Source organism: Fundulus heteroclitus, unplaced genomic scaffold (assembly GCF_011125445.2).
Source record: "Fundulus heteroclitus isolate FHET01 unplaced genomic scaffold, MU-UCD_Fhet_4.1 scaffold_63, whole genome shotgun sequence".
Lineage (NCBI taxonomy): Eukaryota > Metazoa > Chordata > Actinopteri > Cyprinodontiformes > Fundulidae > Fundulus > Fundulus heteroclitus.
The window spans coordinates 1,668,085-1,684,369 of record NW_023397066.1 but is presented as its reverse complement, the minus strand read 5'-3'; the positions used below and the strand labels follow the sequence as shown (position 1 = coordinate 1,684,369).

The window sequence follows — 16,285 nt, the reverse complement described above, 5'->3', positions numbered from 1 at the left end:
TGAGAGAGAGAGAGGCCTTAACGATGCTTTTAGTCTTCTGCGTTGCAGCTTGAAAACTGTGGACTAAGCTACCGGTTCTCAGAAGAGCTGCTCAGGATCTCAAGGTGCTTTTAAGGACATGCCTCCACTCCTTGATTTAATCTCTTTTTGTTTCTGGATTCTTTTTTATAGATTTAATACTATACTGAATATTTATGTATGGCCCTACCTTGAGAAAAAAGAACAACCTCGGGACAAGAACACATGCAGAGAGGCTTTTGTAAGAGCGATTTAAAAGCTGACAGTCATGTTTCTGGGCTATGGAGGAAGCTGGAGGACATGCACAGGTAGAACATGGTGAATCCACGCAGACTGACCCCAGGCAGGGATTTGAACCCCAGCTCTTGTTGCCGCCAACCACTGGACCACCGTGCAGCTGCTGTGGTGAACACACCTGGCCTTCAGCAGCTGTGAGATCTGAGCAGAGCCTCCTCCTCTCAGCTTGACCTCTGTGACTCCTCCAGCTTCAGATACTCCTCGTTCCTCACCGCTGTCATCGTTTTAAGGCGCCATGATTCAGATCTGATTGGCTGAAAAATAAAACACGACTTCCTGTTTCTTCCAGGCCCCTCACAGCAGCCGTCCTCGATCTTCACCATCATGAGTCCAAAGAACGTCATTTTTAAGAAGACCTGCAAAGACAAGTCGGTGAGTGAAACGTTGAGTTTCCAGGCTGCCAGTCTCAGTCTCTTTAGTAATAGGCGTTATTTTTACTTTTAGCACAGAGCAGTCATTCTGCCACAGCGCGCTGAACTTTACCTCAAAATGGAAACGACGTGTTTAGCACTGGAAATGTTTGCAAATGTACCTTAAAGAGCCGTGCAGCTGTCATGCTCTGTCAGCTTTTTGCTGGACTAAAGTGCAGAGAGGCCCTCAGAAGCAGCATCATGGAATTAGTTTCTATAGGAAGAGTTCAGGGAACAGGGAGGACAAGTCAGTGGAGGAATGACCAGCAGGCAGCTTCATACACAGGGGGAGGAGTGAAGCATAAAGAGTCCAGGTAGATGTAATCAGGACTGGAACAGCTGAGATGATGGAGTAAATGAGCCGCGGAGGAGAGCAATGAAGTGAAGGGACAGACAGCAACTAATACCCAATGTGCATATTAACTCAGAGCAAAGCCACAGAAATAAGAATGAGAACATGAGCAAATGTCTAAGGATGAAAAGCATAAGAGACTCACCAAAGAAAGCTGGACCTGAGTTAACCTCAAGAGTCAAAGCTGCAAAGCTGAAGTGAAACCAGAAGACAAACGCCTGGAGCTCCAGGCAGCAGCAGCAGCAGGTTGTTTCTGAGGAAGAGGGGAACCAGGCTGATCAGGTTGTTCCAGCAGAACCCTGAAAAACGGGCCAGAGGAACGCCTACCTGAACCAGAGAAGGTTTATTTTACCTTCTACGTGTTTTGTAACCATAAATATGCAGAAGAACGAGATGCCAACCAGCGGTGGCTCTACGGCGTGAAACTTATTCTTCTCAGGCAGCGTCAGAGTTTCAGCTGAATGTGTTTGAAATAAAGAAAACTGTTTGCTTATAAACATTAGATTTATGCCTCACTGCTCTCTGCATGTATGAATTATGGTCAAAATAACTTTTAGCATTTTGTCTGAATGTACTTTTAATCATTTTAAAAGAAACCAACAAATTTTTGTCACTTTTTTCAAGTTTATTTGTCGGATGATGAATTAAAACGATATAAATGCTGACTTTTACCGTCAGACCTGCTAATTATTCTCAAAGTTGTTGTTAGATGTTAGAGGAGAAAAAAATAAAGTCTCAACTGTGGTGAAACGTTATTAAAACTCTCTGTGAGACACTGAGGGTCTGAAATCTCTCATGCTGGAGGACCTAAAATCACAGACGCCCCTACCTCCTGGTAAAACCTCTCCGTTTGCTCCAGGTGGGAGTGTTCATGGGGAAGAGGGACTTTGTGGACCGTGTGGACTCCGTGGATCCAGTAGGTGAGTCTGCAAGCCTGATCTTCTTCAGGGCCGCCAGGAACTGGGACCTCCAAGACTCCAGGATGAAGTCAGGAAGCTTCATCTGATCAGTTTTAGACGTGAAAACCTGTTTTTCCCTGCTTACCAACAGATGGCGTTATCCTCATTGATCCCGAGGCTCTGGCAGGCAGGAAAGGTTGGTACCAACACACACTTTTCACATCCGCAACGTTAAACAGCACTGAGAGGAAGCTTTATGTGGAAAGGTGATGGAAATGCTGAGCTCAATGCTGAGCTATTAGAGGATAAAACAGGCCCAAATTATTCACACCCCTGGCCGATTTAGATTTAAAGTGATTTTTTTAGTTTATCGACATATTTCTTCTGACTGGAGGTAAAAATCAACTGCCAAGCATGTTTTTTACTGACCAAAATATTAATTCTGACTGACCTCTGCTAAATATCATCACATAATCCCGCTACATAATTAGCCTGAGCTAAACGCTAGTTGTTCGCGAATTGACATGAAGTAGTTGCTGTAGTTCTTGCGTCACATGTGAGCGTTTGTTGTCATGCGAGTTGACAGCAGAGGATGATAAAGAAGCTTCCATCCAAATGACTGAAAAACACGACTTATTTGGTACTAACATTTACTCATCATGTGGAAGCTAGCCTTCTGAAATTTATTGGCCAAAAAGAAAACTTTCTCCCATTTGGTGTCTGGCGAGTGTTAATTTCGGACCCTGCCTAGGGCGCCCTCTTGTGGCTATTAGATGGTAATATTTACTGCTTGGTTCATGTTGGTTCTGCATGATTTACCATTTAAAATTGATATATGTCGCACTATAAGTCGCAGGATCGGCCGGCCAAACTATGAAAAAATGTGTGACTTGTAATCTGCAAGAGGTGTGACTAATTTTGAGCTTAATTATAAATTATGTAAATCTATCTAAAAACCTGGCCTGGCCCAGGGAATTATGGGGCCTTCAGCAGAATTTGGCGTGGGCTCCTCAGAAGCACCGGCTGCATCTGGTAGAGGGGCCCGCTCCCCCAACATGGCGTCGGTCTGAATGCCCGCATGCGTCTCCTCTGCCTCCAGTGTTCGTCACCCTGTCCTGCACCTTTCGCTACGGCAGAGACGACATGGATGTGATGGGAATCGCCTTCCGCAGGGAGCTGTACCTGTCCACCCGCCAGGTGTACCCGCCCCTGCAGGACCGCGACAAGGGAGTCCACACCAAGGTCCAGGCCAAGCTCCTGCGCAAGCTAGGAAGCAACGCCTACCCGTTCTTCTTCGAGGTGAGCCCAGACTCAGCAGCCAATCAGAGTCAGGCTTGCAGGGTGGTGAGATGACATCAGCCTCTGGAGTTTAAAACCGTCTTTTCTTCCTAGTTTCCTGACAACCTGCCTTGCTCAGTGGCTCTCCAACCAGCACCCCATGATGTTGGAAAGGTGAGCTGCTGTCCATCCATCCTTCCATCCATCCATCCATCCATCCATCCATCCATCCATCCATCCATCCATCCATCCACCATCCATCCATCCATCCATCCATCCATCCACCATCATCCATCTATCCATCCATCCATCCATCCATCCATCCATCTGTACATCAACCATCCATCCACCCATCATCCATCCATCCATCCATCCACCCTTCATCCATCCATCCACCCATCATCCATCCATCCACCCATCATCCTTCCATCCATCCATCCATCCATCCATCAATCCATCCATCTGTACATCAACCATCCATCCACCCATCCACCCATCCACCCATCATCCATCCATCCATCCATCCATCCATCCATCCATCCATCCATCCATCCATCCATCCATCTGTACATCAACCATTCATACATACATCCATCCACCCAACATCCATCCACCCATCATCCATCCATCCATCCATCTGTACATCAACCATCCATCCACCCATCATCCATCCATCCATCCATCTGTACATCAACCATTCATCCATCCATCCATCCATCCATCCACCCATCATCCATCCGTCCACCCATCCACTAGAGGAGTAATTTGATTGGTTAGTCACTCTTTGCTCTGACTAGTCACTGCTGGGTCCTCTGATGATTTCCCAGAGCTGATAGAATCCATTTGTCTGCCAAGCAACAGATCAAAGTGAAATGTGAAAAAATGGCTCCTTTTGACGTAGAATCGAAAAATCAAAGACTAAATTGAAATGCTGTAGATGTAAACAAGGGATTTTATTTGGTTCGCTAAAGATCCATCCGACAAGTATTTTGTTTAATTTAGCCCCAATGTTACGCCTCGGATGTTTTCTACACTGATGGCAGCGATTCCTCTGAACACTACTTTATAGCGTACTGTTTATTATATTTTTATGATTTACAATGATTAATAATTCAATATTGTGTGGGTGCTTATGTGGGTTATACAGATGGGTTATACCTTATGATTTATAACACATTGTTCCCATATTCACTCAGTAAACAATCTTACTACTCTGAGAGGAATATTTTTACAGCTGCTTGGTTCTGACCCGTCCTCTGAACAGCAGTTTGGGCTTCACTTACCCTCCAGGCCTGTTTTTATCCTCATTTGTAAGATTTTCAGGAAAAGAATCAGGCAATGTGTTCAGAGACACTACAGAGCTCCTCTGAAACCTATTTATTAACGAATGATGCTGAAATGCGTTACTATTAGTCTCCTAAAGGCATAAAACTTATAATCAAAGTCAACGATGAAGTGAAAAACTGCAGGGAATAATCCTCTCCGCCTTCCTGCAGCAATGTGCCGTGGAGTTTGAGATCAAGGCTTTCAGTGCTGAGAGCCAGGATGCTAAAGTCCGCAAACGGTGAGTCCCAGCTGTCCTGATGCTTGACATGGTTGTCGGTGTGAAACCGTTAACCCTCCACATCTACCGGTCCACCAGGAGCACAGTGAAGCTGATGATCCGGAAGGTCCAGTACGCTCCAGACATGCAGGGAGCGCCGCCTTCAGTGGAAACCACCAAGGACTTTGTTATGTCCGACAAACCGCTGCACGTCAAGGTCCATCTGGACAAAGAGGTGGGTAGCCTCATGTAAATTCACTGATTCATGCACCAAAACAAACAAACGTATAATAAAAGCCTAGACCAGGCCAGAGTCCGCTCTGAAAGGGTTGTTTTCTGTCTGACCCGACCCATTTTCAGTCAGACCTGATCATGTTTTCGTCCTCTGTTTCTCATCTCGTTACCTCGATGTTTGCCATCCAGAATTAGCTCATGTGTGTTTTTGCTTTCTTTAAATTTGTATCTAGCTTTACTACCACGGTGAGACCATCCAGGTTCACGTCAACATCGCGAACCACTCCAACAAAAACATCAAGAACATCGTCCTGTCAGGTAGAGCCAGTCCCTCCTTAGAGCTGCTGACGGTGCTGGACCACGTCTACTGTCACCTGACTGTCTTGTCTCCTCCCAGTCGACCAGGTGGCCACGGTGGTGTTGTACTCCAATGACAGCTACGTCAAATGCGTGGACATCGAGGATTCTGGGTAACGACCAGCACACACCTGTCAATTATGGGATCATTGGCAAGTTTTTCACAAGGAGAACACATTGTGGTTGGTTATGGATCTTCTCAGAAGGTTTACCCCGAAGTCAGATGGTGTTCTATTCCCTTTAAATTCACGGCTCGACGGCTCCAGGAACAGCCAGTCAGCTCTGCTTCAGTTTGCTTTTCCTCTGGGTGTCCCGACCACAAATTTGAGTTTTTGAAATAATATTTACTTTACTGTCAAATAACTTTGAAAATAATAATTGTGACCAAGTAAAGCCGCTGTCCAAAGTTAGATCTAATTATAGCAGCTATCAGATGTTTCTCTGCACACGTAGCAGTTACATCTACGTTTTATAGATCTGTATTACGCCTCCCTGTGATATTTCTGTGCAGATTTCTCATTATAACTATTCAACTTGCACTTGCTGCTATTGCACTTCTGGTTAGACCTAAACTGCATTTCGTTGCCTTGTACCAGCACCTGTGTAATGACAATAAAGTCGAATCTATTCTAATCTAATCTAATCAACTGGACACACAGACCCAAGGCCGGGATTATATTTAAAGAAAAGGTTTTAATGGAGTAAAGATAATGAAACTACTCCTATCTATGTTTACCTCTTTATGCAACATTAGCAGATTACTGCCCACAACTACAATTTAAAAGAAATATATAAATATAATAAAATAAGGTGCTTTTTGATGAAAAAAAAGTGAATGAAGTCAAACTGGACCTCAGCCCTCAAGCACTAGAAACCATTTTATAGCTATTTCAGGTTGACCGGTCCTTATCCCAGAATTATTATGAACTTTTTGGCCCATAAATCACGTCCAGACAGATTAATATATAAACATATTTCTTTTTCACTTACATTCCGACATCAGAGGCCGTGAACACTGTCAGGACTTAGCTGGAACACGATGCATCGCTAAAAGACGATGGATTTAACACCAAACCAGATCTGTGACATGTTGGACCTCTGCTTCTCAACCAAATATTTCAAGTAGAGAGACAATTTTTACCGACAGAAACATGGGGTGCCATGAGCTCCCCAGTGTCACCTATTGAGGAGGTGGAGAGCAGGACACTCAGTGCTTACAGGGAACACCACCAACTCTCTGGTTTAGATACGTGGATGACACGTGGGTACAAATCCAACAAAGAAGTTGAGCCATTCACCAAACATATCACCTCAGTGGACAGCAGCATCAGGTTTACCAGGGAGGATTCCAAGAACAACATGTTTTCTGGACTGTGCGGTACAAATTGAGGAAGATGGGAGTCTCAAAACTGAGGTTTACCAGAACCCCCCCCCCCACACAGACCAATATCTGCATTTTGACTGACATCATCCAACGGAATAAACTCTCTGTTATCAAAACTATGAGTTACCAGGCTGACAACGTTCCCTCTGCCACAGAGGAGAAACAACAAGAACACAAGCAGGTCAGGAAATCACTGCAAGCTTGTGGTTATCCAGAATGGACGTTTGTCAGATCGGCCAATAAAGCTGGAAGAAGAAAGAACACAGCGTTGAACAAAGAGGTGAAAACAGAGAGACACAAGAGCATTGTCATTCCCTGTGTGTCAGGAGTTTCTGAGTAACTCAGGAGAATTTTCTCCAAACACAACATACCAGTAAATTTCCAACCTAACACTCTCAGACAAAAACTGGTTCATCCCAAAGACAGAAACCAAACCACAGCTGAGCGGCGTTTTGTCTGTGGCCTAATGCAGCAGAGACTGCTCAGACATCAGAGAAACTAAACAACAGTTACATAAACGCCTGGAGCAGCACAGGAGGACCAGCAGCTCAGGGCCACATTCAGCAGTCCACTGGTACCTCCAGAACAGAGGAGACTCTTTATATCAATGCATGTCAATGCATGTTGTCTATTCATTAGACTATTTATAGTCTAATGATTAGATTAGATTATTTATAGTCATTTGCTTGGGGGGGGGGGGGGGGGGGGAGTGAGATCTGATGTCATCTTAAACCAGTTTGTTATACTAGAAGATTGATTTATATGATGATTGATAAAAAGAGGTTGAAAATTATTTGCTAATTCAATTAAATCCAATTAAATTTTATTTATATAGCGCCAATTCATGAAACATGTCATCTCGAGGCACTTTAAAAAGTCAAATTCAATCATATTATACAGATTGGTCAAAAATCTCCAGTTGATTGCATCAAAGTCCCGACAAGCAGCATTCACTCCTGGAGAAGCGTAGAGCCACAGGGACAGTCGTCTGCATTGTCCATGGCTTTGCAGCAATCCCTCATACTGAGCAAGCATAAGCGACAGTGGGAAGAAAAACACCCCATTAGCGGAAAGGAAAACCTCCAGCAGAACCGGGCTCAGTATGAACGGTCATCTGCCTCGACTGACTGGGGTTACAGAAGACAGAACAGAGACACAACAAGAGAGAGAGAAAAAAGCACAGAAGCACACATTGATCTAGTAATCTGTTCTACATTAGATGGTAATAGTGGGTGATCTGTCTTCTCTGGATGAGCTCTAAAATTGTTTCATAGATTTATTATTGAAAATGAAAACAGGCTGAACAGAATTTTTGAATAGTGACAATGAACAGTTGAACGCCTCAGTAAGGAAGTTCTTTCTTCTCATGCTCACATAACAGAAAAAACAGATGTCTGTGTTTGTCCAGCATGTTGGGGGTGTGGACCGCTGACATTCCTGCTGTGGATCGTCTGGTTCTGTAACAAACGGACCCACTTCCTGAAAGAGTCGGGCATGTCACCCGAAGGCATGAAGGTCTCTGGTGTTTAGTGTTTTAAATCCAGCAAATTGTTTCTACGTCTAAAATCTGGTGTGGAAAAAAAAACAGTTTGAGAAGTTTTATTCAACGGTATGAGAGGAAAATGCAATGGAGACAGAGTTACTGCATTTAGTTACCATGATTAAACTGAAATGAAGCGGAACCGGTTTAACTGAAGCAAATCCCCGCCCCAGTGTACTTAACCACGATCCAGGAAGACGCGATCATACCTTAGCTGCTGTCAGGCTGTGAGAGTCGACAGGGTTTTCACGTTGTCTTCTGTTTGAGCTGCGTTTTTCTCAGCTTTGCTCGCAGACAGAATGGCGAGGCCGGAAGATCTCCACTGTCCCGTCTGCATCGAGATGTTCAGAGATCCCGTCATCCTGCCATGCAGCCACAGCTTCTGTAAAACCTGTCTGCAGTACTGGTGGGAAGAGAAGAAAGCCAAGGAGTGTCCGCTGTGCAAAAACATCTCGGTAGAGAGGGAAGGGCTCTGCAACCTGGTGTTAAAGAACCTCTGTGAGAACCTGTCAGAGGAGAGGATCCAGAACAGCCGGCAGGACATCTGCAGCCTGCACGGCGAGAAACTCAAGCTCTTCTGTCTGGACCACCAGGAGCCGGTGTGCGTCGTCTGCCGAGATTCTGAAATACACAACAGCCACAGGTTCAGACCCGTCGACGAAGCTGCTCGACAACACAGGACGGAGCTGCAGGACACCATGAAGACCCTGCAGGAGAAGATGAAGGTGTTCAACCAGGCGAAGGTCCAGTTCAGTCAAACGGCGGAGTACATCAAGGCCCAGGGCCGGCACACGGAGCGGCAGATCAAGCTGCAGTTCCAGAAGCTTCACCAGTTTTTGGAGGAGGAAGAGGAGGCCAGGCTGGCTGCTTTGCAGAAGGAGGAGACCCAGAAGAGTCAGATGGTTAAGGAGAGGATAGACGCACTGAGAAGAGAGATGATGGCTCTGTTAGACACCATGAGGGCCACAGAGGAGGAGCTGAGAGCTTCAGACGTTTCCCTCCTCCTGAACCTCAGGAGCACCATGGAAAGGGTGCCTCTCTGCCCCCTGCTGGAGGACCCACAGCTGCCCTCGGGAGTTCTGCTAGATGTGGCCAAACATCTGGGCAACCTTGGATTCAACATCTGGAAGAACATGAAAGACACGGTGTCCTTCACGCCGATCGTCCTGGACCCAAACACGGCGAACCCGGAGCTGATCCTGTCCGAGGACCTGACCACCGTGAGGTGTGGCAGGAAGCTGCAGTTTCCTGAAAACCCGGAGAGGATCAAGGCTTTCTGCGCCGTCCTGGGATCCCAGGGCTTCACCGCCGGAGCTCACAGCTGGGAGGTGGAGGTGGAAAACCAAACGAGATGGGAGCTGGGCGTTCTCCAGGGGTCCGTTCAGAGGAAGGGAGACTTATGTTCGGGCTTGTGGAGGATCCAGCTGTGGGACGACAAACACTGCGCCATCTCTCCGCCCCAGTCGTCCTCCCTGCTGGCCGTGAAGAAGCTGCAGAAGATCAGGGTGGACCTGGACCTGGACAGGAACAAGCTGTCCTTCTATGACGCTGACACAGACACGCACATTCACACCTTCACACACAACTTCACCCACACGGTGTTCCCTTACATCTGGACCGCGGCGGAGCGCCCCCTGAGGATCTTACCCGCCAAGATCAACGTGAGCCACTCGCTGTCTAAATGAGGATCGCGATGGTTCTACACAGGACCTTCTGACTGCTCTGAGCCTTCATATCCCATAACGTGGTGATTATTAGTGCAATGCCATGAGATCTGAGTGGTTCGGCTCTATGTTTTGGTGAAATGCTCTTCGGCATCATGGTTTCTCGTTGCTTTTGGGTTCTCCAGTGGGTAAATCTGGTCTCTGAGATAAATGTTCCTTTACAGCAGGGCTGTCAAACTCATTTCCGTATTGGGCCATTTTGGCATCATGAAGTCATTAAAAGAGCCGGTTACAGCTGTAGAGATGACATATTTGATTTCAGAATTTCATTTCAGTCCACATAAAAATATAAAAAAATGCAGAGTAACATAAAAGTAGCACCTTAGGCCCTGTTTATATATTTTATCTGCAAGAAACGTTGATATTGGGGTGGGTTACACTTTAAACTTATCATTCTGCATCACTTCTTTTCTTTTCGGACATTTCTGTGTTGTTTTAATGTGTTGTGGGAAAACTGAAATCTAATGGCAGGATGTTGTTACTACAGAAATTAACAATCACACAGTTTTAACCCCTTTATACAATTTAAATGGATATATACCTCTACTTTATGAGATGATATGCCTTTTTTGGCACCATCCAGTATAAAACAACTAGAACTCCATAAGATTAATCAGCTGCACCGTATTTGGCTTTAAATGAGGTAAAGGCTGTAAACTTTGGTATATTTTGGCGCTTTAGTCATTCCTACAGTAAATCTAGACCAGAGTATCAAAGGCCAGTGCATCTAATGTCTCCAACTATTCAATGACTTGAGACATGAACTACTTTGAGACTCTTAATTAGGAAATGAGGATCGATGGTTAAATGGAAGCCATAAAAATGTCTTTACTGTATTGGAGCTGAAGAAAAACAAATCTTGAATGAATAAACAATTAATGAACTTCAGATCATTATCTGTTGGAAAGCTATTGTTTGTGTGACTGTTGCAATTTTTGTTCACTAGCCTCTCATGTAACTGATTAGTAACACACCAATAAGCTGATTAGTTGTTTAATCATAATTTGTCTCTCTTAAGATCCTGTATTAGTGATCACATTTTATCACTTTTGTGTTATACTGAACTGTTGTTTCATCAGTAAACAACTTATAATATAATGAAAAAGTCAACCAGAGTCTGTGCTTAATTACACAGGAGCTAACGAGGAAATCATGAACTAATTGTTAACAATGGTTACTTAAAGAGGACCTCTTTAATTGGACAGCTAGTATTTAGGTAATGGTTAATTAGTGGGTGTCCAGATGCATCTCAATAGTTAAGAAAAATAAAAACCAAACAGGTCCTCTGGAAAGGTTCCACTTTGTTGGAAATGTTTTTTTGTTCTTTCATTTGTTTTTGTTTTTTATCAATTAGTGGGACTGACTTGTTGCTTGCAGACTTCTCATAGTTAACAATTAACTGTTAAGTTATTATTCATCAGCACTTCACAGTTTGTCCTTAGTTAATGTGTAACTAAGCTGATTTAATTACCTTATTATTATCATGAACAGCATTTTCTGACAGCAAATAACTTCTAGCACTGTCTAAAACACTGATCTCAGTCCCTTTACAGGGATAGAAGTTGAACAGGAGCCAAATGTTGCACCTGACAGGAAGACATTATGAGAACCAAATTCTGTGACTCAACCTTCAAAAGTCTGTTTTAGATGTTTCTACTGTGACTATAACTATTCATCGTTTCATTTCTACGGAAGTAAAACTGTTGCTGCAACTCGTCAGTCAGCGACAGGAATGTGTTGCAATGGGGGAAAAAAACTTGTTGACATAATTCTTGAATAACTGCCTCAGAACTGGTTACATGCTATCTGTCCTCGGGCTTATATATATATATATATATATATATATATATATATATATATATATATATATATATATATATATATATATATATATATATATATATATATATATATATATATATATATATATATATCTATATATCTATATATGTATATGTATGTCTATATATATGTATATGTCTCTGTATGTATCTCTATCTCTGTGTTATCTATATCTATCTATCTCTCTATCTCTATATCTATCTCTATATCTCTCTCTCTATCTCTCTCTATATATAGATAGATAGATAGATAGATAGATAGATAGATAGATAGATAGATAGATAGATATGAAGGAAGTCAGAGGACAGAGATTTAGTTGCAGCCAAATATTCTTTTCGGCTTCATATCAGCTCTCCTTCTAGTGGCTGAGTCAGGAACTGCTACGTTGCCCCTAAAGACTGAATTTCATCAATATTGTAATAACTTGTTAAACATATTTGTCCAAATAAAGCATTTTTTGTTTCTTCCCTCTGTGATAAAGCATTGTCTACCGCTCTGTCCGTATTAATGTTGGTTTGCATCTCCATGTCAGGGACTCTGTGTCTGCTGGAGCGACGCTGCAGAAGGTCTACAAGATGCTGCCGCTGCTGGCCAACAACAGGGAGAGGAGAGGCATCGCTCTGGACGGCAAGCTGAAGCACGAGGACACCAACCTGGCCTCGTCCAGCGTGTGAGCAGGACTTCCCCGCCCTGCACCGAGCCTCTGCCCTGAAGAACCGGCAGGATCTGACATGTTTGTGCTTTCCTCCAGCGTTAAGGAGGGAGCCCTGAAGGAAGTTATGGGAATCATGGTTTCATACAGAGTCATGGTGAAGCTCATCATTGGAGGGTCAGTGTCTTTCTCCACTTTATCACATTAATGAGGTGTTCTCTGGTGAAAAGTGTCCGACGCCCCGAAGCTCAGAACTATGAGAGGAAAAGTCTGGAAGTGTTTCAGGGTTTCACATCAGCATCCATCTTTAGAAAGACCACAAAATCCATCTGTTTAAAACGACTTTTAATGTCTAATCTTCACTTTTAGTTATTGCTGTATTTCGGTGTGTAACACGTCTCTAAAGCATCTGATTATCTAGAAAAGAGCTCTACAAATAATATGTATTATTAGTGTTATCATTATTAGAAACGAGAGTGTGGAGCCAGAGCTGCTCTCTGTGTATTTTCTCAGAAGGCTTCCAGCTGTAATCAGCTTCTCTGTCTTATCTCCAACACGCTCTCAGGATGATGGGATCAAGGTGAGTCGCCCTCTGCTTCGTCTCCTCACCTATTAGGCTCTGAGGACCTTTTTCATTTCCTCACACATATGAAAGGATTAACTGTAACCAGAGGAAAGCTCAGCCGGCTGAATTAGACAGAAATAAAACAGATGTTTCTTTTTCGCTGCAGTGAGGTCGGTCTGGAGGTCCCCTTCAAGCTGATGCATCCCAAACCAGACGCAGGTAAACCTTTTCTCTGATGGTTTCATGAAAATACATGAACTCTCTCATCTGTGGATCAAAGCCCATTTCCCACATTAACCTTCTGTTTGCTCTCAACCTTTCCTTCCTTGCTGCCGACAGTGAAGGAGAGGTAACTACTGGAGCGGATTCAGGGCAGCTTGACGTGTGGCTGGACGACGCAGAAATAAAGCGTATCCATAAAGGATTAATCATATTGATTAATATCGATAATTATCAACAAATTCATCATTTTAAGTGCAGCCCTGGACATTTTATGCTGCTGCTGAGCGACTTATTCAGAGATAAAGACACAAACACTGAATTCAAACTCAACCCTTTATTCAACCAACTGCAAGTTTTTAAAAAAGAAAAAAGAACGTGTGCGCTCTTACCTCTTTGAAGGGGGCGGAGCTTAGTTCCTGGGTCTGCGTTGTGGTTGGTTGGGATGATGTAATGACTGTTATATTAACCTCCATGATAGGCTAGAATGCAGAAGTAAGGAAAACTTCTTTTGAACTTGTTATTTACCCTTTTTTTCTACCAATCGATACATATTGTTACTGAATTATCGTCCAGCCCTAGGTTGACGCTGTTTGGGTTGTAGTTAGCAAATAAAACGACTCTCCCTCCTGAAGAGGAGAACATGCAGAGCAGGTTCTGCTCGTTGCTTCGGCTCAGATTCCTGTATTCTTCCATTCCGCCGTTCCGTCTGCAGGACAAGCTTTGCTCTCCGTACATTTCCGATGAATCTGATCACGTCAAAGGTGATCCTGACATGTCGGTTTGCTTCGTCTCGTCAGCTTCTCTTAATACGTCCGTCCAGCCAAACGTCGACTTGTCAGTCCCTGTTTTTTATCCCCATGTTGCCGGTTCATCCCTTCCTACGTTCATTTCACACCTGTCACACATTTAATCACTCAAAGTGTGAAGTTATGGAGATAAAATATTCCAATTAACAGTCCACTACAGGCTGAAACGTGCCTTGGAGCCAGAAGGTCCAGGGTTTGAATCCTGGAGTGTTCCTGCAGGGAGTTTGCAGATTCCTCCCCTGCATGAGGGGCGGTATCTCCAGGTTCTCCAGGTTCCCTCCCAGAGTCATTAAGTGGTCTCAGTAATTAACCATTAGGTTTGAATGTGGCTGCCTGTCCGTCTCTGGACGCATAAACAGCTCCGGGCTCTTTGAGGTTGTGAGTTTGCTTCCCAGTCAGAGCTGAGTGTGTGATGTCGCTGCTCTTCCCAGTGAGATGGAGGACGAGATGGTGTTCCAGGAGTTCAAGCGCTGCTACCTGAAGGGGATCATCGGCGACGACGATGACGAGGAAGGCAACGTGTCGGGCGGCGACGACATGGGGCCCAAAGAGAAGTAGAGGCCTTCGTTAAAGGGCCGCTCAGAGGCGCCGCATCCCTGCAGTCAGGAGGACTTCAGTTCCCTAAGGAAGTTTTTTATTTTTAATAAATGTGCATGCACACGGGTTTAATCGCCTCTGGCTTTGCTGGCTTTCGGTTTACAGGTGGAGATTTTTGTAGATTTTTGAATCTGATTTAAAAACCTGCATTCAGACACGTATCCATGCAGAAACTCCACCCAGAACCTAAAAATAGGCCTATTTCCTGTTATTATTCACTGTGGTAGGCATTGTGGAAGCATAGGGCAGGGGTGGCCAACCCCGGTCCTCGAGAGCCGCTGTCCTGAAACTTTTAGAGGTTTCCCTGGCCCCAGACACCTGAACCAAATAGCACAATTAGCTCCTCAGTATGCAGTCAGGTTCTTCAGAGTCCTGCTAATTCACTGATTATTTGACTCAGGCGTGTCAGACCAGGGACACATCTAAAGGTTGCAGGACACCGGCACCCCTGGCATAGGGAATAAAATGACCCCGACCTGTTTCTCCTCCAGGACAGCAATATTGATCAGATCCAGTCAGCCCTGAGTGTGAGAAACAGATTAGCCTGTTTATGGCCGATGTTATCATAGTTCAGTCAACATGCAGAACAGAGACGAGGATTTAAATGGAATTACACGTTATAAGCACCCAGCAACATGCACACCCACCATGTGGCTGTTGTTAAAATGCTGATAATGCTGCCTAACGAGTCTCTGAGGGCTCCTCCATCCTTTCCTCACGGACTGCCTGACTGAACATATGGTCCGGTTACCCACGTTTCCAATAAACCATCTATAAATAAAGCATTAAAACAAGCCATAGGCTCACATTAGGACCAGGAACTAACGCCATAACTCCTTTAATCTGAAGGCTGACTGTTTAATGCACTACAGAACTGACTGGTCCTTGAATTGAGAAAAGGTTCCTATAACCACATCCCATCAGTTATTATCACTTTGTCTGACTCTGTGTTTTAAAGCATTTGTAGTTTTTTTTTTTTTTTTGCTGCATTTAGAGGTCAGTTGTGTGTCAATGTGCTGCAAACTGTGATTTGGCCTAATTTAAAGTGTTTGTACACGCGGTTCCTGCAGGTTGGAGCTGCTTTATTAGGCTCTAGCTGAGACCTGTTTGAACAATAAAAGTCATTGGACTCATTCTTAACTTTGCTTTCATTTCCGTCTCTGATTCTTTTTTTGATGATTTCGCCAGCGTTCAGAAAGCTCTGCGGTTACAGCGGCAGACCCTCAGAGCATTTCTGGGTGTTTTTACCGCGTTACAACCTCCTTCGGTCATCTGCATCTTCACCCAGCTCCAGGTTTAAGCTCCTCATCATCAGTGCAGCCTCCCTCTGCGTTTGCATCTTCAGCTTCTGAACCCTTTTGGATTAAAAACGCGCTCCGGGAACATGCCTCCAGCTCCATTTCAGGACAATATATGGATCTTTGGAATAGTTTTACTTCATAAATGTATGAGTCATGTCGACAAAACCTGCAAGACATTCCTATCAGGAAACGTTGCTGGGCTAGAGGAGGAGCAGGGGGACCCGTTTGGTTTGAATAAAGACACAAAACTGCAGCGGCTGTGGT

The 16,285-nt window shown here is 44.3% G+C and overlaps 2 protein-coding genes across 2 annotated transcripts; both read left to right on the top strand.

Moving 5' to 3' along the window:
* The first annotated feature begins 604 nt into the window (after window positions 1–604).
* saga (S-antigen; retina and pineal gland (arrestin) a) lies at window positions 605–14,966 on the top strand. The gene is made up of 15 exons (XM_021313771.2): window positions 605–687; window positions 1,937–1,997; window positions 2,128–2,172; window positions 3,076–3,275; window positions 3,369–3,428; window positions 4,751–4,818; window positions 4,897–5,032; window positions 5,265–5,349; window positions 5,429–5,501; window positions 12,411–12,548; window positions 12,630–12,707; window positions 13,096–13,110; window positions 13,262–13,314; window positions 13,435–13,444; window positions 14,555–14,966. Exons 1-15 carry the CDS (start codon window positions 640–642, stop codon window positions 14,679–14,681), a joined length of 1,197 nt encoding a protein of 398 aa, XP_021169446.2. The 5' UTR covers window positions 605–639; the 3' UTR covers window positions 14,682–14,966.
* LOC105922008 (tripartite motif-containing protein 35-like) lies at window positions 7,969–11,848 on the top strand. The gene has a single exon (XM_012857895.3). It carries the CDS (start codon window positions 8,612–8,614, stop codon window positions 9,995–9,997), a length of 1,386 nt encoding a protein of 461 aa, XP_012713349.2. The 5' UTR covers window positions 7,969–8,611; the 3' UTR covers window positions 9,998–11,848.
* Window positions 14,967–16,285: the final 1,319 nt, after the last annotated feature.